At 38.8% G+C, this 22,701-nt stretch overlaps 2 protein-coding genes and 1 pseudogene across 2 annotated transcripts in view; 1 reads left to right on the top strand and 2 right to left on the bottom strand.

The window, feature by feature from the left end:
• LOC138029742 (fibroblast growth factor receptor 2-like) overlaps positions 1-22,701 on the bottom strand; it is a 466,762-nt gene that overhangs the window by 174,800 nt on the left and 269,261 nt on the right. The gene's annotated exons all lie outside the window — the stretch shown is intronic.
• The window catches only part of LOC138029723 (fibroblast growth factor receptor 4-like), an 80,091-nt gene that overhangs the window by 3,511 nt on the left and 53,879 nt on the right, over positions 1-22,701 (top strand). The window contains exon 2 of the mRNA XM_068877481.1: positions 21,140-21,403. Within this exon, the coding sequence (XP_068733582.1) occupies positions 21,140-21,403 (264 nt within the window). The remainder of the gene's footprint in view (positions 1-21,139; positions 21,404-22,701) is intronic.
• On the bottom strand, positions 7,756-9,339 carry LOC138029413 (uncharacterized; annotated as a pseudogene).

The following is a 22,701-nucleotide window of genomic DNA, read 5'->3' as shown; positions in this document are numbered from 1 at the left end:
AGAATCCAGCACCCAGAAAATGTGAAGCTTTAGAATCCGGAATCCATCTTATAGAATCCTGGATCCATTTCAGTGGAACTCGTGAGTTTGGAATCCGGGAACCACTATTCGGGATCCTGAATCCACGGGCCGGGATCTGGAATCCGAAGGCCACCTGGATTCCTTTACATAGGACGACTTTACACTGTTAAGTAAGCCTTAAGAGCTGTTAAGTTTACTTAGCTAAAATTGTGCTAGTGAAGGCCTAAGATATTTTACTTTGCATCTCAAAGTTGGAAGGATTCAAGAAAGTTTCAATTGACTTGAAAACTGTACTTAGAACCGATTTAGCCAAGTGGCGGTTTCTTGAGCTTTGAGCTGGCCGAAGCCTGTATGTCAAGCTTAATTCATTGTGTGGGAAAAACAGCATAAGTTAGATCTTGAAGTAAAAAAAAAAACATCACTTGTGTGCCAAGCGTTAAGACGGAAAAATTTACTTCCAGTATCAAAAAATAACTTGACTTCAAATATTCCTTAGTTTACTTTTGCGCTAGTGTAAAGACTACCAAATTGAAAAACTAAATGAATCGATCACTGATGTCTAGACATGGATGTCCAGACAAGTCTGTAAAATTCTACGTGTCGTTGAACTCCCGCAATTTGGCTCAAAGCTAAGTACGATGAAATTGCATTAGCAATTATGAGTGATTATATTTCATATTTGATTCAAGACGAGTTATACTGTTTCTGCTGTGGTAGATACGTTAGCGTTATTGTGGCGTAGTTCTCTGACCGTCAATGATCATGTGAGATCGCGAGGAAACAGAAAGCCTTCGGCATTAAGCTTGGTTTCCATAGGATCTGCAACGGTCTGCGACACGATCGGAAGCTGTCTGCGTGGGTCATATCGCAGGCGATCGTAAACACCGCAGCCAAAACGAGCGTTCGAGGATTTCCAGCAGAACGGCGACAAGCACTTGCCTTAAGTCTGGTTGGACAAATGACAGTCACGTGTTTCAAGGCGAACAATAGTGTGTCCCCGATAGGACACAGATCATCTCAGACACACGTTTCTATTAAAAATCGTCTTAATCGGAAGCGTCGTAATTGTCAGGAAAGTATAACTAGACTCAACTTTCCCGATCATCCAGACCGTGTGCCGCAGATCGCCGCAGACGTCGGTGACAGATGTTCCCATATGTCTGCGACGTGGCGTAGACCTATCGGCGAATGTGTCGCAGACCGTTGCAGATCGTATGGAGACCAGGCTTCAATGGATATGCCAGGCCAAAAAGAAACTGTTAAGAAAAATGGTCATTTCTACTGATACGTGATTACAGTGATTGACATTTTTAGCCGCTTTGTTTGGCTTCGCCCTTTAAAAAGGAATTCTAGGAGGGTCGTTGCCAAGAAACTGAAGGGTAACTGTATGGAGCATGGAGCGCCGCGTGTAATGCAAAGCGATCAAGGAGGGGAGTTGAAAAAGCCGTTAAAAAACGATGTGATCAAATTCATATTAAGGTGGCTGGAACTGGTTTCACTACTTTTAAGGACCTTTTTGGAGGGGTTGTCACTACAATACTGTATCACGTAACAGCAATGTTATGGTAACGTATGAAACACCAATTATTGCTTAACAAAATGCGCCCACTATTATGACGTAATAGGTACCATGGTAACATGAAAGCTCTCCAAAACACCCTATATTTCGTCTTTACTCGCTTGTATCTCAAAAATGAACTCGCTGGCCCCCATTTTTTATTGTACAATAGTAGTTAGCCGACCGTAGTTCCATTTTGAAGAGAATGCCTTTGTGAACGTTGTTTGATCTATCCGAACGGTGGTGCGTTTATGCTTATCATTGTTGTGTTGATCCAACGTAATGTGTAGATCGTTACACGGCACTGCAGTCTTCAGTGTTAATTGTTTATTTTTTTTTTTGCTTGTAATGATTGAGGCAACTCTTGGTAAGTCTAATCGTTGGGTGAGAAATTGTAGTTTTGTAGTTTACAAGTGATTTATTTGTTAACGTTAAGTTCCATAGTGCATAAGGAAAAGTTCTGTACGTATTTACTCGAATAAGCGCCGCAGCGCTTATTAAATTGTTCATGCCTCAAGTGCGGCGCTTATTTCAGGGTGGCGTTTGTTCCAAAGTTGAACGCTACAAAGAAGTGTATTAAGAACTCATTTTCCGTATTAAACTAACACAACAGTCTTTTGTTTTTGATTATATCCGGGGTGGCACTTATTAACTTTTTTCCTATCAAATGAAGCGTTTATTTGAGGGTTTCGCATAATTAATCGGGGGCGCGGCTTATTCGAGTAAATACGGTAATTTGCAACACTAACAAAATGAAGTAGACGGCAGTGACACAGCCCCTCTGATGACGTTAGCATGATGTCAACACTTTTGAGAGTTTATTACATTTGGGGCCAAATGTTATTGCATTTAGGACTTTATTACCTTTAGGGTCGTTTATTACATTTGGGCCGTCAACACATTTGCTCTAGTTTGACACGAATGGACTTGGCTTGCGTGTTAAGAGAAGGCTTGATGTCCTTTATGTACAACATCTCGCAGACTAAGCAATCAAACTTGCTGTTACATTTGCTCAGAACTTTAAAAAGGTGGTCAGTCTTTTTTCTGTTGTTTCCATGCTGTGCTTCAAGGTGTTTCCCGATGAATGAATAGCGGTGTTCAGTCATGCGTTGATGTAAGTGTTGGCAGTGAACCCGACGGAATTGAATGGCACAAATCATATTAGAATAAGTATGAGTGTTTGAGATGACTCATGATCTTGCAATGCTAATCGCTTTTCTAGAGTGAGCGTTGAACCTTGGCTCATGCTCAAGCAAATGAGCTTCTAATGCGCTGTGCACAGCCAGTACGTAGATACACGGGAAGCCTTGAGAGATTCACACAACACCCGTGGTATTCGCTGTAATTGACGCTTTGTGTGCCTTTGAAATGTTGGCAACAAGCTAAAAATGTATACTTAGGCTGTAAATTTTATCAAACGTGTGGGGAATTCAGATTGGTGGAGCCATGGTAACGGCCGAAAAGCACAAGCAGACGGGAGGAAGTCAACACGGTGTACTACTACATTGATGCAAGAGCGAGGAACACAAGAAGAGCCTGCTGACAAAATTTTACGGTACAGGATTTCGACTTCTGAACGGCTGTTGGCTTGATTGATCACAACACAGCAACGCTTTCCATCTTGATAGTTCTATGCGGATTATGAAGTTGCATGCACCGTTATAATCCTCAGTGTCATCATATAGGATATGTCAATAGTTTGCAATTGGGCAAGAGTTCTTTGTTACTTTTGGAATTATTACTCGAAATACCTGAAAGTTATCCGAGTTATAAACTCGGTTGAATTTGTTCGGTGAAGCAAAATAGACAATAAAATTACGAGGCGGTGTTTTTATAGCTAAAAGCAATGCACTGGACCACTTGGAGCAATGCATTCCATCTCCTTCCCCAACGAAACTACCTTTGGAACAACAACGTGGCATCGCGCGAGTGTCATTGAGTTTACGGTTATGTTTCCGTTTACTTTTACGTTTATTAATCGACAACCTTTGCACATCAAGTCGATATAAAAAACATAAAATAACATAGGCAAGTCAAAGAACTACATATCAAATATACAAGCAATAATAGTACTTAATCTAAAAAGATAAATTAGAAATGATTAAAAATATATAATAAGTAAATAAATATAAAGTAAGAATTGTTAATAACTTCTAATAGACCTGCATAGAGCGAGTTTCAATTGAGTGTCGTAAAACCAAAACCAAAGTAATTACTTTGACCAAAAAGGACGGAGACAATCCAGTAAACCAATCAAAACTCGAAGTAATTACACGTAGCCGACACAAAGCGCGCGAAAATGTGCACGCGCGAGCCACGATTGGTTTTGGTTTCACTTCTGATTGGCTGAAAAAAAGGGACGCGAGCACTTTGAACCAATCACTGAGTGAAGTAATGCAAAACCAAATCAATTCGCTAATTACTTTCGACACTCAATTGAAAACTGCTCTATTCGTATTCTCAGTATTGGACTGCTACTTCAGAAGCTTGCAAGGAGGTTAATGCTGGGGAATATATTAAAAAGTATTTGCATTTGAAGAGATTTCCCCACGTTAGCCTCCATTGCAAGCTAGTTCCAGTCCAATACTGAGAATACGAATATGGTCCATTGTCGAAACAAAACGATCTTCAAATAATGAATACTTTGTACTACTTTGAATAAGCTTGGTAATGAGTTCTTATCTCTCATCATTCTTGGATAAAAATTATATTGATAATAATCATGATACAATTATCTTGAATGAAAGATTTAGTTGAAAAAGATCTAGTATACTTTGTTTTAGCAAAAAATAATAAGGTATAGGTAATGCAATTAAATTGTTGACTGCTAAATAGAATATATCCAATCGATATATTTTACGTCTATCATTTAAAGGATCTAAATCTAAGGACTGTTACATATCTGTGACAGAGTTAGTGCTACAGTCTCCTTTAATGAATCTCGCCTTTCGTCGCTGGACTGCTTCGATTGCATTAATCTGGTGTGGTCTATATGGATCCCATACTGCCGTAGCATATTCCAAGTTTGGTCTCAAAACGGTAACATAAGCTAGTCAGTTGGTGTTTTCAGTACAAGGCTATAATTAAATTGCGTTTCATAAAACTAAGTGACTTAATAGGTTTACTTACTATGTTCTCAATATGGCAGTTCCATCTTAGATTTTTAGTAAGTGTAACACCCAGATAAGGATGGTCTTTTACTGGGGACGCCTTCTTGCCATCAATAATATAATAATGTGTCAAAATGGATTCCTTCTTTCGTGAGATTGTGATTGTGTAGCATTTAGACGCATTAAACTGCAACCCCTGACATTTGTGACAAAGGCCCTAATTCTGAGCAGTTTGCTATGAGTGCGTCCTATATGCGCTAACTGACTTACAATTGTAAATAAAAAGAACTCAGTCGGTATTAAACAGGGATGTACATCCATTCAAGATCCTATATTGAATCGATCGATCACTTCTACCCTACAATGTTTCCTGTTCTGTTGGTATATTTCACTTTAAATTTGCCGTTGAAGATAATTTCTACTCCCGAGGCCTCAAACAGCTTTAATTCTTACAGAATTCGATAAGAATCTGGATTTATAACATGCAGTGGAGCAACCAAAGAGACGGGAGTTGTTTTGCGGGGTCTTCAGTGTGAAACATTTAATGTCGTTCGCCGATTCAGAAATCTGAGTGATAGGAAGCAAACGACGCAAATACAATAGAAGCTAAAAAGTGAAAATGCTGGATTTCAGCCTTCTGGAAATGTTGTTTTGAATAAGAGAGTTACTCTAATCCTGCCTGTTGACAATATGATGAAATTGTCAGTACAGAACTCCCAGCAGCGGTATGTTGGAAATGCCGATGATTTCCTCAAATTGACGTCGTGGTTTTTTAGTGGCACATTATCATTGCGAAGTTAAAGTTGTCGGTGATGCTCTTGCCACACAGGTAGATTTATTACTTCTCCGCAACATGAGTAAACGCGTTAAAGAGCGTCTTGTTAAGGAAAACAACGGCTGGAATTTGAGTAAACATTGAATGTATAACGTACGATTAATTCCAATCAATATTCTTTTACAACTATGTCTTCACTACCATTTGGGGCAATGGTCCTAATTCTCGTCACGTCTTTACAAGCACTTTGGTTTGAGTACGTCATTGATGCCCTACCTTACTTAATTATAGAGGACACAGTCGGTGAGCAGGGTAGTAAATCCGGAGTCAGTGAAAGACAAAATAAAAACATGACAATACACTCAGTAAGACAATGGTCGGTGATCCCGACCACCCACAAAGCCCAGGTAGTGTTGTAGTTTTTGGCAAGCCGTTGTGCAGAATTGGGATGTCGTTCGTAACAATTAGCAATGTTTTAGCAAATGATTAAGATACGACTTCCAACCAACTTCCTCACCACTGCACAACCTTTTCAACCATGCTAAGCGAAGAGATCTTCCCTCCTTTATTTAATCATTTTAATCATTTTATTATTTTAATCATTTTATTTAAAATTTAAATTTAACAAATTAGAAAAATACATATATATACAACCCGCATGCAGCAACGCTAATCGGGGCGGGTTGTATAGCTTACAATAAAATGCAGAAAAATATATTATTATTAAAATCAGGCAAGGAAATAAATAAATAGAATAAATAGGTATACACATATACTCACAAATAGCTACGATTTACATGAGAAGAGCAAGAACCTATAATAAGACATAGAACATAAGGAATAAATAATAATAGCCACTAGAGCTTGATTAATGATAATTAGTAATTTTAAACATTAACGTAGAGACATCAACATAATCATCCTCATTACCAAGTACCGCAAGTAAAAATTGATGAATCTTATTTTTGAAAGGTTTTTCCTAAGTTTACGCAGGTCAGGCTTCAGGCAATTCCACAACTGAGGTCCGAAAATGGAAAACGAATTAAGTTGAATTCTCTTGATTTATTAACATATAAATTAATTACCAGCATCAGAAAATCTAGTGTTATATGTATGAACGACAGATGAGCAGGTAAAAACATCACAGATATTCTGAGGCGCAGAATTGGTAGATATGTCGTGCATAAGAGAACATACTGTTTCGAAAAAAAAGCATATTGAGGGGTAAGACATTAGCAGAGACAAACAAAGGAATAGCATGAGATCTATTACCAGCAAAGAACATTAGCCGAAGAGCTCGCTTTTTTAAGATAAAGACCTTCTTCAAATAGACCTGTGCAGCTTGGCCCCAAACAGCAATTCCGTACTATGTATATGGGAAAATCAGAGAACGGTAAATTTGGATTAAAGTATTTAGAGGGACAGAGTGTCTTAATCGTGATATAATTCCAACAACCCTACTAATTTTAGAGGCAATGTAGTCGATATGATACTTCCAAGTTAAGTTTTTATCGATGAGCACACCCAGGAACTTTACATAATCTTTGCATTCAAGAAAAGTATCACTATTTGAGGCATTATTGTATATCATAATATTGATCTGATAGCTAAGCTTCTTTTGTGATGGCCTAAGGAGGACAAAATTGGACTTTTTGGCATTTATGGTCATGTTGGTTACACTTTCTAGTGACTTCAAATCCTTGTCGGCATACAGCAGGTTTGTATCATCAGCAAATAAATTAAAAAAAAGCTTCTTAGAAGAATTATAAATATCATTAATATAAATCAAGAAAAGTAGAGGGCCCAGTACAGAGCCTTGTGGGACCCCTGTTAGCACATTTCTTTTAGAAGATATTAGTTTATCGATTTGAGTACAGTAAAAACCCGCAAGTGAGAACCTACATTTTTAAGAGTTAGCCTAAACAGGTTCTTCTATAAATGGTACTTAACAAAATTTTAGGCTATATTTAGGTTCTTTAAACAGGTTCTTATTCTTGGAGAAAAACACACCTGCATAACAAGTTGGTAATTGTCCTATATTTTAATTTTATTCACCACACCACCCCTACCCCACCCTCCTTACAAAAATGGAAATAATATAAATTTGTATATTTACATCTAATTATATGCTTTGCCTAGCTGTACCAAGCTTTAACTGTGACATTTAAAAAACGAATATTAAAAACGGGTAAACAGCTAGCCCAAAATTTCTATAAATTTATGGTCCTTCTTTCAACTTGATCCAGTTTAGTTCAAAGCCAAAACATGGTATAATACCAACTGTATAACTGTCAAAATGTATAGTCCTCAAGTCCTTGAGGCTTAATCATGTCATCATCACTTCGATCAATAGTGATTAAGCATCCTGTTTTCTGAAAAAGTCTCTTGATAAAATCTCTGTCCTTCACCAGTACCTTCCATGCTGCACCTGCCCACTTTGTCATGAGGATTCTCCTCTGTCGTGCAGTTATTTTGTCGTGCCACAGTTCTAAATTGTCCTTCTCTTCAAGCCACTTGTCCATCTCCCATCCAATTTTGGTTTTTAGCATTTTACCAAACCCTGCATCAATGGGGTGTATCTTGTCAGTGTGGTTTTCAGGCAAAAGATATACAATAGTGTTGAGTTCATGTCTGCAAGTATTATGGAACTTCTTATCTTATTGGAATGTTACATTGGCAGCAAAGATAACTTTCTCTTCTGGTGAGTTGCCAATGCCTGGAGCAAGTGTTTTGGTTACCCATTGCATATTAATATCACTGTCCATCCAGGCACAGCTTTGAAAGTAAACGTCAACCCCCTCATCATATTGAGCTTTTTCTTCTGTACTAAGATTTCCTTTTCCCCGAAATACAATACCCGGCTTGGCGTTTTGTTGACCCTCTGCCCGAATGCAAAGCTGCAAAGTAGCTTGCCTCTTGTCCAGGCCACTTGAGGGTTGTGAAACCCACACTTGCTCACTCCCTTTCATTTCATAGGTTTTATCTTGATCAATCACAAAAGGAAGGGGTACTTGATCGACATTGTACCTGTTTTAGGGGTAGCCAACGCCCATATTTACCATCCAGCTTAGCATTGTTTCGCCGTCTTGTTGTTTTGAGGGATGTTCTAAGATTTCTGTGGAAACGCTGAATTGTCTCCTTACCGTCACTGGCTGCAGACTTTTTCTTGTTCGATCGTCTGCGGAAAGCAATGTTATGGCGCTTTTTGAACCTCTGAAACCAGTTGTCACTAGCTTTGAATTTCTGAGCCGCTTCTTTTCCGTAACGTGCCTCAACCTTTTCCTTCATCTTCTTTTTCAACCACAGTTTTGAAATCTTGCATCCTTTTGCTGTTCGGAGTTTATTGGAAGTTTTACCCGGTCCTTGTTCCATTTAACTACCATTGATTTGCTGACCCCTCTTCTTTCTGCAACCTTTTCCCAAAGCTTTTTTGTCTTATGCTCTTTCATGGTATCAAGAAGATCCAGAGTTTTTATGTTGAAAGCTATGGTGGAAGACTTCCTCTGATTCGCTCCTCGACGATTGTTGGTCTTGATTCCAGATTCACGGTCCTCTATCTCGGTCAAATCTCATGTGGTTTCTAGAGTTTCTTCGTCCACATCTTTCTGATCAGTAGCTTGGTTAGTACTGTTTGAATTTTTCGATGAAGAGCTGCTTTGGCTGAGTTTTGATTTCGGCAGCTGATCTGGATGTTTGAATCGCACGTGAGTAGCGAGATATTTCTCCTCCGCAAACGAATTGTGGCAAATTTCACACTTTACGGGCTTGTCAGGAAGCTCGACTGTCTTTGAAAGGCCTGCAGATACATCAAAGAGCTTGCCACTTTTTGCTTCAACTTGTTTCTTGAAACCAAAGTGGAATAAAGTGTGATTCATTTCCAAAGCTGGAGAAAGTCTAGTCGAGAAATCCCACAGCTGTCAGACTCACGTGTGTTGAAGCGCGGAGCGTTGAAAAAAAGCGTTGTGTTTACGTTACTGCTGGACAGGAAATGACGTATTTCTTGAAACTCAATGCAAATGGCCAGCGGTACTACCCAAACTCTTCACACATTCTTGTCGAAAACAACTCACAAATCGTGCAAAATTCAGCTGTTTCCTTTACTTTGTTTGCCGCATTTGGCACAAGCTAGAAATTGATAATGTCTGGAGTGCATGAGGTGTTTATGGAGTCAAGTGGGAATGCATGCAGAATAAATTAATTATTCAAATAATTACAAAAATAAAATAATTATTCGTGTAATTATATACACGTGCCGCGTAGGCTCGATTTCCGCCGCTCACTCGAGTTCTGGCTTATTTCCCGAAACAGCGGCTGGTAATCGAGCCTACGTGCCGCGCCGAGCACCTACTCGTAGGTTACCGTTAAGAGATCCTTGTTTTACTACCCTTGAAACAACCTATCCCTTTTTAATAATGCTAACCGTAACCTTAATTACGACTGAAGGCACTGTTTAGGCTTAAGGTTGGTCCCTGTGATAGTTTTAGGTTTTCCAGTATTGCTGTGAACTGTGATCTGCTTTTCCTTCATGCCCCGTGCGTGCGGCACACTTATAAGTTCACTGCGTGGAAGAGTGTACCACACTTACAGTCTGATTGGTGCATCTTTCATGGGAAACTTTAATGCACGAGTTCATTGCAATTAAAATCGTTTCATGTTTCCCTTCTTTTAAAGCAAACTTGTGTCTTCGTAATAATCAAGATGGCTAGCGAAGTAAAAGCGTCAGCAAAGGGAGATTTGAACATTTGAAAACTGTCCCTGCTTTTTAGACGATCCCGAGCGGTGCATAGAGTGGTGCAAAGAAAACAATTTACTTTCGTATTCCGTGTCCAAAACTCTTGTGGAAACGCAGTCAGTTGGCAAAGACAAAGTGCATCGGGAGATGGATCTATTTCGCGATGCTCAAGAAAAAACTGCAATGGATAACCTTCAATCCGCCAGAACACATAATTCTACCTCATCCTAGTCTACGTCACAAGGAATCACGTGAGATTGCGCGAGAAAGCCAGGTCAGTGTGCGGTAAGCTTTCGGCTGAGGAGATAAGTAAAGTCAAAGGGAAGATTGATGAAAAACCAAAAATTACTTCCTCTTTGACTGATTCGCTCGCTTTGCTGGGACACACAACTTATGAGCTTTCATTACGGCAACGGGATATTATGAGACCCTTAATAAACAAGGAGCTTCGTGCCCTTTGCAATCAGCAAATCCCAGTAACGGATTTCCTCTTTGGAGATGATGTCCAAAGCAGTTCAAAAACAATAAAAGATTGCAACAAAATTGCCAGCTCTGTCAGTCAAGGGCATGATTACAAGCAAGGCTACTCAGGAACTGGACATCAAAGGCCCTGTAATAGCAAGCCTTTTTTAGGGCATCGCCAGAGCTACAACTCGTTCAAAAAGAAACCATGGGCCTTAAACCAGAAGAGGGTGGACACCAAGTGAGCCTAACTACAACATTGCAAACATTTATTCACGATGTAAGTAAATTTGAAACCCTATTACCAGTTATTATTACTGGCTTAGAGCAAAATGTTAAATGCTTTAAAGCATTTAACCTTACCAGTTTCCTTTCTAAATGGAGAACTCTTACATCTGATAGACAAATTCTAGATATGATAGTAACCCGCACAACTATTGACTTTAGGTACCTGCCAGTCCAACAGGGGCCACCAGCCATTCGAGAGGTCTCAGATACTGAGTCTGAAATAATTTACACTGAGATCGAACAGCTTTTAAACAAAGGTGTGATTGTCAGAACTGACCGGGAAACTGATATTTTATTTCCCCCATTTTTCTGAGGGAAAAGAAAGATGGATCACACCGTATGATTTTAAACCTTAAAGCACTAAACAAGGGCATTGTTTATCACCATTTCAAAATGGATACTCTTCGTTCAGTAATTAGACTAATACGTCCAAATTGTTTCATGGCCACCATCGACCCCAAAGATGCCTATTATTCTGTGCCTGTGTCAGAGAAACATAAAAAATATCTCAAGTATTGGAAAGGAAACTTCTACAAGTTCACTTGCTTCCCTAATGGATTATGTTTCTGCCCTAGGAAATTCACAAAGCTCAAAGCCAGTATACTCTTGTCTTAGGTTACAAGGCCACATCTTGGCAGCTTATATTGATGACAATATTACATTCAGGGTGATACTTATACCGAATGTCTAACTACTGTGCTAGAAACATTAACTGTTTGTTGACCTGGGATTTTGTCCTCACCCTGAAAAATCATGTCTGATACCATCCCAAGAAGTTAATTTTCTGGGAGTTATGCTAAATTCCATCACAGTGACTGTCAGACTGACCATGGAGAAAAAACAAAAAATTAAGAATGCATGCACAGCACTGCAGGAGAGGTCACAATACATTATACGAGAGGTTGCAAATGTCATAGGACTACTGGTCTCAAGTTTCCCTGCTGTTATGTATGGGCTATTGTGTTACAGAAAACTAGAACAAGAGGAATCTCATGCTATCAAAGACAATAATAGCAACTATGAGGCCTTTATGTCACTCTCCACAGATGCCAAAACAGAACTACAATGGTGGATCGAAAATATTGAAAACTCATTCAACGTTATAAATCATGAACCCCCCATCACTAACAATTAGCACTGATGCATCAAAAATTGGATGGGGAGGTGTTTTCAAAGATCTAACTCGTGGGGGCCACTGGACACCCCAAGAAGCTGAAGAGCATATCAACTACCTAGAATTAATGGCTGCATTTCTAATCACTCTGTACAATGTAACAAAGTGGCTTTAGATATCTGGTGGTGGTGCATGGCTAGAAACATCTGGATCTCTGCAGAACACATACCAGGGAAAAGTAATGTAGCAGCTAATAGACAGTCAAGGGAAATAACACCAATACTGAGTGAATGCTGAACCCCACTCTCTTAAATAAAGCCCTTGATAAGCTGCAAGCTCGCCCAGATGTTGACATGTTTACGTCGAGACTCAATAAACAATTCCCAAGATATATTTCCTTCCGACCTGACCCTGGAGCATACTTAGTAGATGCTTTTTCAGCTCAGTGGAATGAACTAAATGGTTATTATTTTCCCCCCTTCAGTGTGATTCCAAAGGTTCTTCAAAAACTGGAACGAGACAAAGCCACGGGGATAGTGGTGATCCCCAGATGGCCAACTCAGGTGTGGTACTCAATGGCTATGAGAATGCTGATAAGCTGCCCAGTCCTTCTGCGGAACAATGCTAGACTACTTTTGTTACCCAGCCACCCACAGAAAGTAAACTTTCTTGCAGACCTAGTCAAGTCAGGTGTTGGCTATAGTGGAGTTAATACAGCAAGATCAGCCATTTCAACAATACTTGTCATTAGTGACTCTGCTACCTTTGGTACACACCGATTTCTAAAGGGTGTTTTTGAACAGAAGCCCTCATTACCACGTTATGAAACCATCTGGGATGTCAGTCAAGTATTAACTCATCTTCGTTCCTACCCTCCTGTTGAGGACATTTCACTTAAGAAACTTACATTTAAAGTTGTTATGTTACTAGCTCTGTTAACTGGTCAGCGAACACAAACCATTCACTGCCTAGATGTTAACCATATGGACATGTCAGACAAGAAATGTATTTTTTTTTATCTGACCAGCCTCCAGAAGAACTCCCGACCAGGGAAACAGCAGAAGCCTATTGAACTGGAAGCTTTTGACCAGGAGCCTAATTTATGTGTTATTCGTCATATGTTGATAAGACTAATGTTCATAAGGGTGACACTAACAGAAATCAGTTACTGTTGAGTTTTCAGAAACCATTTAAACCTGTTAGTAAGGACACAATTTCACTTTGGATCAAAAATGTCTTGAAAGCTGCGGGTATAGATACCACTAAATTTGGGGCCCACAGCACTAGGGCAGCATCCACCAGTGCTGCTGCCAGGGCGGGAACGCCGCTAGAAGTTATTCTGGAATCTGCAGGATGGTCTAACTGCGGAACCTTTGCTATGTTTTACCAGAAACCAATCAATGCTCCATGTAACTTTGGCTCGGTTTTGTTTGAGGCAAATACAGTCTCCCAAACCTACCATTTGTTGTCTTTAATTCATGACCATGGGGCTTTGAAAGCTCACGTGATTCCTTGTGACGTAGACTAGGATGAGGTAGAATTTAAGATTAAACGAGACTTACCTGTAAGTTGAAGTTTGATGTGAATTCTACCGATTCCTAGTCAGGAACAGAGGAGTCACATGCCCACCCAACATATACATATATATATCTATATTTTATACAGGACAAATTTATCCTTTTTATTTGTCCCCACCCTTGCTTTTTCCTGTGCTCATTCATTCATACTGACCTGGCTGGCTTGCTCGCGCAATCTCACGTGAATACAGGAAAGGAAGTTAACATACACTTTGCAGTGTCTCGGCGAATTCGTAAGCCGACAGAAACAACAATTTCACGATAAAAAGAGCAGGTAGCCATTAACTTTTTTTATGACAGTACTTTTATTTGGTTTGTTTGTTATGTTTGAGAATCTGAACCCTATTACAACGATTCCTTGAAACTCCACTTCTTGCGCGTATTCTAAAATTGAAAAATGGGTAAAATTGGCGCAACCCTAAAACTCAGAATCGGGAATCACAGTACAATACAGAGAGTAAAAACTATCCTAAACATTCATAAAAGCTAGGCTTAGGCCTAATTAATTAGGCCTAAAAACGTTTGTTTAGGCCTAATTAGGCCTAAGGTTAGCTTTTATGAATGTTTAGGATAGTTTTTACTCTCTGTATTGTACTGTGGTTGCGGATTGCGGATTCCGGGTTTTAGGGATGCCCGTAAAATTGCAGGAAAAGTGCCGAAATTGCAGGGAAAAATGGTCGATTTTTCATATTTCGGTCAGAAGTTCGACCGGTTTTTTCAAAGTCCATATAGACTTAGAAAGAAAACCTCTAAGAAGAAAGAACAAAGCGCCACAGTCCCAAAAGACATCTATCGTTTCTTGAAACAAAGGAGCGTATGCATAATGTAGTAGGGACCTGTGCGGAAATCTTGCCATCAAGTGTTCGAGGTTATCACGCATACTTTAAATACTCGACTGTACATTTAGGGGATCTCATGATGTGTGAATTGAAGAAGACAATCCCCATGATAAATATGCTGTGGCAGTGAAGAATGAATCTGGTCAAACTGTGGGTGCAAATACCTATTGAGATTTCGAAGGTTATGAAAACGTTTATTCGTGACTCGAGAGGTTGAGGTGGAGTGCATTGGACACAGATATAATGTTGGCCAAGGAAAAGGACTCGAGATTCCTTTGGACTATAGGCTGATTGGGAATCAGCAGTATCTACAGAGAGTAGTGAGAAGGCTGAAAAGAAAAGATCTGGATTTCAATATCAGTGACATTAAGAAATGTGACACAGAGTAACTGAATATGCATATCAATGTATCCTTCTTTTTAACCTGGAACTTCTGCATCAAATATTTAAATTCATTTTTTTTATTGTTGCTATTATAATTATTACTAGCCTCACTGCATTTACCATACAGTAGTGTGGATCTACACTTGCTTAGTATGCTTTGTAACTACATATTTTGCACTCATCTTTCTTAAAAAAATCATGTTTTACAGCAATGGCAATCTGGTTTTTCTTCAATTATGATTACAGTAAATAATTCCAGTGTACCTGTAATGTACTATACGACTTTAGAAAATAAGAACCTATTTTAATTTTCTTAGGCTAAATAGTTTCTTGTCTATAGGGGGTATAAATGGCAAATTTTAGGCTAATTTTTAGGTTCTTACTTGCGGGTTTTTACTGTATCACTGTGGACCGTGTAAAAAATTAATTTACAACCCTTTCATTTGCTTGTGTGTATGTCATGATTACTCTAGTTTGCGAGATGTTAGATTCGTGTGTTCACAAGTTTTTTTTACTTGCACGTGGAAGATGTTTATATTTTCAATTGCAAGCTCTCCCTAGGGATTATAATGCAAAGCTTAATTTAAACCATTAAAATCCATACGTCCTAATTCTATTGTGCATTTTTCTGCACTTCCGGTTTTCAAAGCCATTTTAATACTCTGTATACCTTTAGGTATCCCGAGTAATAAGCATTCCTGACATATTTTAGCTTATTCCTTGACTACAGTATGGCTGCAGAGTTTTTAAAAGTGCAACTAGTGTGAAAGAGACAGACAAATTGAACAGTTCTACTTTAAGACAAGTGAACGATTTTTTGTTCTTTGATGGATTATGAACACCAAGAAATCTATCTTTTAACAACAAAATTGTTGTTTAATAATCAGCGACTTATATAGAGGGCTTACCGGCTAGCCATAATTCAGCATGCCAAGTGTAAAAATTGTCAACGCAAGAAAAAATCTACAAAAAAATATTTAAAATCCTTTCATTACATGTCGGTTTTTAAGCAACGAAACTGTGGCACTTTCCTACAAATTACGTTAACTTCATTTTATTAAAGCTATTGAGCTAGCAATCCCATTCCCTTGTCTTCATTACAAACTTTATCTGCTCTCGTGATTGTACATAGTGGGGTATAAGTAAACCTTTAATGTGTTTTTAAATGTGGCTGCACTAAGTTCAGTCATACTTGTTTTCATAATTGCAACATTTTTTTTTTTCATCCAGTGTGCATTGGCCTTATATAAATTTATGGCCTTGTAATTGTTATGGTTTGATTTTTTTTTCTTGGTTTAAAAAATTTCAAAGCAGCTCAACAAGCTTTTTGTCTAATATTCATTGTCATAATCTGAAGCAAAGGAATATCTAAATTGGACTGCATCTTTGGTTGAAGAATTTTTTGCACCACAGTCAATTATTATATACAATTTGTACATGTAACACATGGTCACAGTCACAGCCTTGTACCCCATCTTCCTAGAACTTGGCTTGATGCAACTCAGAATAAACATTAGCTGTGCCCCCTCATCCAAACAAGACGTAGAATAAGTTTAAATTCTTGGACTGTGAAAAAAAGTCTTCCTATAAGTTTATCACTTTGGTGCACAATGTCATTTCATAGTAAATGTTATACTGGTAGAGCCCGTGATGTACATCATCACCAGTTTATATTCGGTGGTTACTGTGAACAGGCTGGTATAAAATTAATCCAACAAAGAATATTGCTTCATGTCATCCAAGTGTTCACATTTAAAATGACAACATACACAGTACTGGCACATTGCATCATTTCTCTCATTCTTGTTTTAACTCTTTTGCTTACTCACAGTACAAATTGTAATTGACTTGCACAAACAATCACAATGAATCAAAATCAAATCATTGTATATTACTAAAGTTTTGTGAGTATAGTCACATTGTTCATCTAAGATATAAGGCCAAGATTGGGCCAAAAGATAGTAATACCTTAAACGCCTTTAAAAAGAAATGGACTAGATTGAAGAGCACCCCTGAATAAATTAATTCAACACCCTTATGAAACACACCTGCCCTGCACGGAAATAAAGGCTGCACCTTTTGACCTCTTTTTGTTCTGTGTGTAGTGTTTGTGCTTATTGGACTACTTTGTAACGATATATGACCACGATAGGTAATTATTACTGGGTTGCCAGTATGGCACACCCAGTAGGAATCTGCGTTTATTTCGTCGTTTTTACTGGGTTGCCGTATGGCAATACGGCAATCCCAGTTGGAAAATGGGTAGAATTTCTCCGTTTTATTTTCTGTGTTGGTAAAAGTCTTGCCCGTCACTCCCCTGGTAAGTGGTGTCTTTGTGCATAGAGCCTTCTGCACGTATTTTCTTAGGATCGAGAGGGTATTGGGAAATGCGTAGCCTGGATTTCTCTCATGGACATAGTAGAACTATTAACTTAACTGGAAATGGCGTCGAAAGTCATGTAACGCGAATGGCGTTTTAGTGGATCTTTGAACAAAATATACCCTTATGAAGCTCAATAATGGCAAGTCAATTGGATATACAGGCGGTGGAATCTTAAAAGCGACGAGTAATGGACTTCGACAACAATCTATCACCCGTCGAGCCGAAATCAAAGTGAGCTGTATTTACCTGAAGTACATGGTAATTCGACACGATTGAGTTTCTTGCCTTCACGCACGCAATGCAATAGGAAGAGGTTTTCGCCTCTAAGAGCAAATATGTTGTTTGTTTCAATAACTTTTTCGCTGGAAAAGGATTCTGTGGTATTTTCTGCCTTTGTGAATTATATCATGTTGTGTATTGAATTTCCGAGCTTAAGGTTGAAATGTGATATGGGAGAAGTTTTTAGTATTGCTCTGTAAGCAGGAAGGGTTCACAGGCCTGTTGGAAGCGTGCTTGAGTTTCAACAAAATGAGCCCCAAAATCAGTGAAAAATTGTGACGCAGATGAATAATAAAGTAGCTGCTATTTCCAAAATGATGAAATTACCTGGTGATAAATAACGTCGAACGCCTCTTGGAGAGTAAATTTTGACTTTGCATAAACAAGAGTTGGGCGATTGTGATCTTTGTTCTTGACTTCGCTCATTTCATTGTCAAACTTTATAACACTTGACAGAAAAAGAAACTTACAAAAACCCGGTATCTTGCCATCATTTGACACAGATGCTTCACTGTTTGGCGAATAAACATGCTGCGGTAACTTAATCACGGCGCCCGCTAAATTCCGGAGATCACTTTCGATTTTGCGATTTATTTGTGTAACCAAAAGTGCAATAACAAAATTGAACGTAGCAAAATCTCCCAAAATGTTTGTCGCTGATCGTAACTTTTTATATTCGATATTCACGTTTCAAAATTAATGTTGTTTTCGTGTCGTAAATATGTTATTTTCGGCCGGTTTGGACGTCACAGGGTTAATTAAGGGGGGACATAGTTTTTCAGTGAGTGATTAATTAACCCATTGACTCCCAGGGGTTCCCCATTGACGAGTAAAATCGTCTGGCGTTAGACAGAGTAAAATACTCTGTATTTGAGGGTTAACGTTGTTAAGTTAGGTTAACTTAGGGCTAACGTGGTCTAAAAGGACACTTCGTGTGGTACATGTCATGTTTAAAGTTGTAATGTATGGGATGTCTTATGGGCCAGACATGAACGCTTTGCCCGGAAATGGTGTGTTTTCTTTAATGTTCAGGAGAATAGGTGTTTCAAAATAGTCAATCTCTTTGGATGTTATGTTTGTAAGGATGGTATTAAAGCAGCTGCTTTATCACTAATATCAGGCATTTCTTCATTTTTGTGCTGAAAATACGGTAATTATGCAGAGAATTTTGCGGGAGGCACGGTGGCCTCATGGTTAGAGTTAGCCTGCGTAGCGAGTGTTCCTGTTGGAAAGAAGACCTCTCAACGATTTTACGCAAACTGGCCGTGTGAAAGTTGGGGCAAGAGAATGAGGGAACGCTTGCAAGAAGACCCCTTAATTTTGAAAAACCCGTTCGCCAACGAACGGTGGCTTCTGATTGGTGCGGCACGGTCACAGTGATTGACAGGTGATAAATTTTCGAGCAAATTGTTACTTGTTAGTTCTAGCGTGACAAAGACGATGGCGGAAGATGTGGAAGGTTTTGAACCGTGTGTTGAAGCTGAGCGAATCGGTTCTCGGTTTTGCATTGAAAAGGGAACAAGAACTGTCAATGCGCCACCTTTTTAACTGTATAGATGTAATGTCCGTTTTGCCAACAGGATTCGAAAAAAGCTCGATTTTTCAGATGTTTGTCATGATATGCGGAGTTCGAAATAAAAGAAACGAAGAACAAGTTTCTCGATTATCATCGTGATTTCTCCATTACAAAGCATCATACGCAATCAAGTAAGTGGTTTAGGTAAATTTTATAGAAATGACAGCCTGTGATTTAAATAAAAATCTGGACTGCTTGGGCGATATCCATCAGGGAAAATTTAACATTATTTACGTGTCAGCTGAAGCCGCTATATAATTCACTAAAAGCAAAAATTTGTTATTTAGCAGAACTCTGGCAGCGCTTATTGTCAAGGAAAAGTTTGGCTTGGTTTGAAGTAAGCTTTCCGCTCGCTTGTAAAAGATACTTCGTATTTACGCAGGATGAATTGATAACATGCCTGCTAACCATCAGAATACATATCTGTGTCAGGATCAAGGAAATAAACTGTATTGCATTTGTCAAATTCTCGGCTCACCGTGCCCAATATGAGCTTCAGTACTATATCATGAATTGAGCCTGACAAGATGAAGACAATTATGCAGCTGCCCTGCTAATTAAATCTTCTCTCACTGTGAGAAGAACGCGGCTCCGTTGCACAGTCGTGCGATTTTTTTGAGCATTTTTTTTCTTGCTATTTCATCTACGATTTCGTGACGATTTGACCAAAAACGTACTATGAATTATCAAACAAGCGAGGGGGATTTCCTGTAATTTCCAGGAGATTTAGCTCGATTCGTTTCGTCAACCACTCGCTGCTAATTAAAAATCGCAACTGAAACCTCTTTGAATGGTTTCATGGTCTTCTTTGTTGGAGTTTTGCATTGAGCGGCCTTGCTACCCATCGTGCTCTGTACGAGTTATGTTCCTAAATTTCGTATTTTACGAGCGCACGGGTTTCTTACACGTTCTAAAAATTGACCGTTGTTTTCGATGGTTTAAACAAATTCTCGGAAGAAACATAACCAGTCTTACCCGGCTGAGAAGCTGCCGTTACAAATTTAAAAATTAAAAATCACACTGACAAATTCTGCATTGATCGCTCTCTGTCTCTTCAGTGCTTCGGTTTGTTTTGACGGAAGTCAACATGTGTAAAAAACAAGGTTTCTGCTATTGGCTAATTTGTTAATAAGACGTCAATCAGCTGGTGTCAAGAAAAGGTGGGCGTTTTTCAAAATTAAGGGGTCTTCTTGCAAGCGTTCCCTCATTCTCTTGCCCCAACTTTCACACGGCCAGTTTGCGTAAAATCGTTGAGAGGTCTTCTTTCCAACAGGAACACTCGCTACGCAGGCTAGGTTAGAGTGCTCGACTTTGGATCAGTGGTCCGGGTTCGGGTCCTGGCCGGGGACATTGTGTTGTGTCCTTGGGCAAGACACTTTACTCTCACGGTGCCTCTCTCCATCCAGGTGTATAAGTGGGTACCGGCGAAATTCTGGGGGTAACCCTGCGATGGACTAGCATCCCATCCAGGGGGGAGTATAAATACTCCTAGTTACTTCATGCTTAGGAAACCGGGGATAAGCGCCGGCCTGATCAGGGCATAACGATGAAAACTATTCATAATATGCAATTTTGCGCTTTTATTTTCCAGAACAGAAGATAAGCGCTCAAAGGTGCGGCAGAATAAATTTGCAGAATGGCTATTGCAGAAATTATTTTATTAAAAAGAGTTTCTGCCATACATTTCCCGTAATTGCAAAGACACAAAATTACAGAGAATGTATGGAAACTAAAAAAGCAATATTTAGGAATTCCAAAGAACAGATACCAAGCCGATTTCATCTCAGTTGTGAACATGAAGTTATTTGTTTGGTTTATGAAGGTGAAAGTCTACAAAGTAGAGTCATTAACAGTATATTTTCCTTTGAATTTCCCGCCATGTTTCCCTTATTACCCGTGATGCAATCAAGAGCGTGAACTCATATGACTATTATGCAGATCAGCATTGCCACATCCTGTCAGATGCCCTGCTTAATTATAAATGATATTTTAAGTTGTGTAGTCAGAGAACTGTTACTAACAGTTTTGGTTTTCATTATAGACCCACCAGAGGGAATCCAGTTACATGTGAGTGAAGAAGAAGTCTGTAATGGAACAACCATCTCTTTCAATTGCTCAGCTGAAACTGCAAACCCCATGGAACTAAATTATCAGCTTTATGAGAATAACATGATGATAGGTGTCGTTAGCAGTACTGGAGTTTGGAACAAAACAATGACAGTTGGAGGAGTATTTGTCTATAAGTGCATGGTGAACAACTCTGTTGGGACAGCTATGAGTTCAACTGTGTCTGTTAATGTCAATGGTAAGCAAAGATCCTTTGGAATTAGTGAAAAGATGATGAAATACCTGAAAACTGATCAATAAATTATGCATTATTATCCAAGTGCACTAAGTAGTGTACAAATCATGCTCAAATGAAGTACAAATATCCTGACGTGATACTGTATGGTTGTTTTGTACTGTTAAAAAACCAATCAAATGCTTGCATTATGGAAGACCTGTTGCATACCACTTCTTTATTTCCTTCATTTCTCCCGCCTTATTATTATAAGAAATACGTATAAAATATAAAAGCAGTTGGATAATGAATAACTCATTAGACAGTAGACGTTTTAGTGTGTAGTATTGCTGTAAGTGCCATGTAAAATGTTTGTACCTAGTAAAACTGTGAAAAAACTAAGGTTTCTCCATTTAAGCAGAAAAATTCTAGGTGTCCATATTTTCAAAAACCAAACCTGATTATCTCTGGAGAATGCATGGTTGTACACCCTATTTTCATTTCACGTTCCAATAACCCAAACTAAGATATACTTTCCTGCGGTATAGCCATACTCTGGGGAAAAATTTCTTCTTATTTGGTGGCACTGTCTTTAAAGAAAATTAAATTTTAGGGATTGCCCGCGCCTAGTACCACTGTAGGTAGAAGTCTAACTTCCTTGTACATTGGTAGTATTAAACTTGGAATGGTTAATGTACATGTACAGTGTAAGTTTAATTATGTTGTAATTCCCTGTACTTGCATTATCAATCGTTTCTTTCAATGAGCTTACTTGCCTTTGAAGGCCTTTTGAAGCCCATTAAGATTTCGTTCACTAATTTTTGTTTAGTACTTACATCCGTTATTGGACGTCCCTGGACTTTTTTTTTCTATTTTTGTCTGTTTTGGTGGCAGTGGATTGTACAGAACAAAAACAATAAATGCTTGCTTGGTTCTTCATGATAGTTTTTGAACAATTGACTATTTTCCCATTTCCATAATGCAAGACGTTTTTTTTTTTGGGGGGGGGGGGGGGGTGGGTTTACATATTACGAACAATACAAGTTAACCCATTGACTCCTAGGGTTTCCCCATTGAAGAGTAAAATCATCTGGCATTAGACGGAGTAAAATGCTAAGCATGGCTGGTTTAGGCCGGTTTAGGCGTGAAAGGGTTAAATTAATTACTCTTGGGACTGTATCATGCTTCAGTGAAGAGGACAACCATTGTTTTGATGCAAACAACCCCCCACAGTTTTTCAAATGTTTCAAATTTATGTTCATGAAATTCTAAAACTCTGAGCAAATAACTTGACCATTTGAATTGTTTGCCATACGCCATTT

This window comes from Montipora capricornis, chromosome 13, assembly GCF_036669925.1.
Source record: "Montipora capricornis isolate CH-2021 chromosome 13, ASM3666992v2, whole genome shotgun sequence".
Taxonomy (NCBI): Eukaryota; Metazoa; Cnidaria; class Anthozoa; order Scleractinia; family Acroporidae; genus Montipora; species Montipora capricornis.
This window is presented reverse-complemented; position numbering and strand designations above follow the sequence as displayed.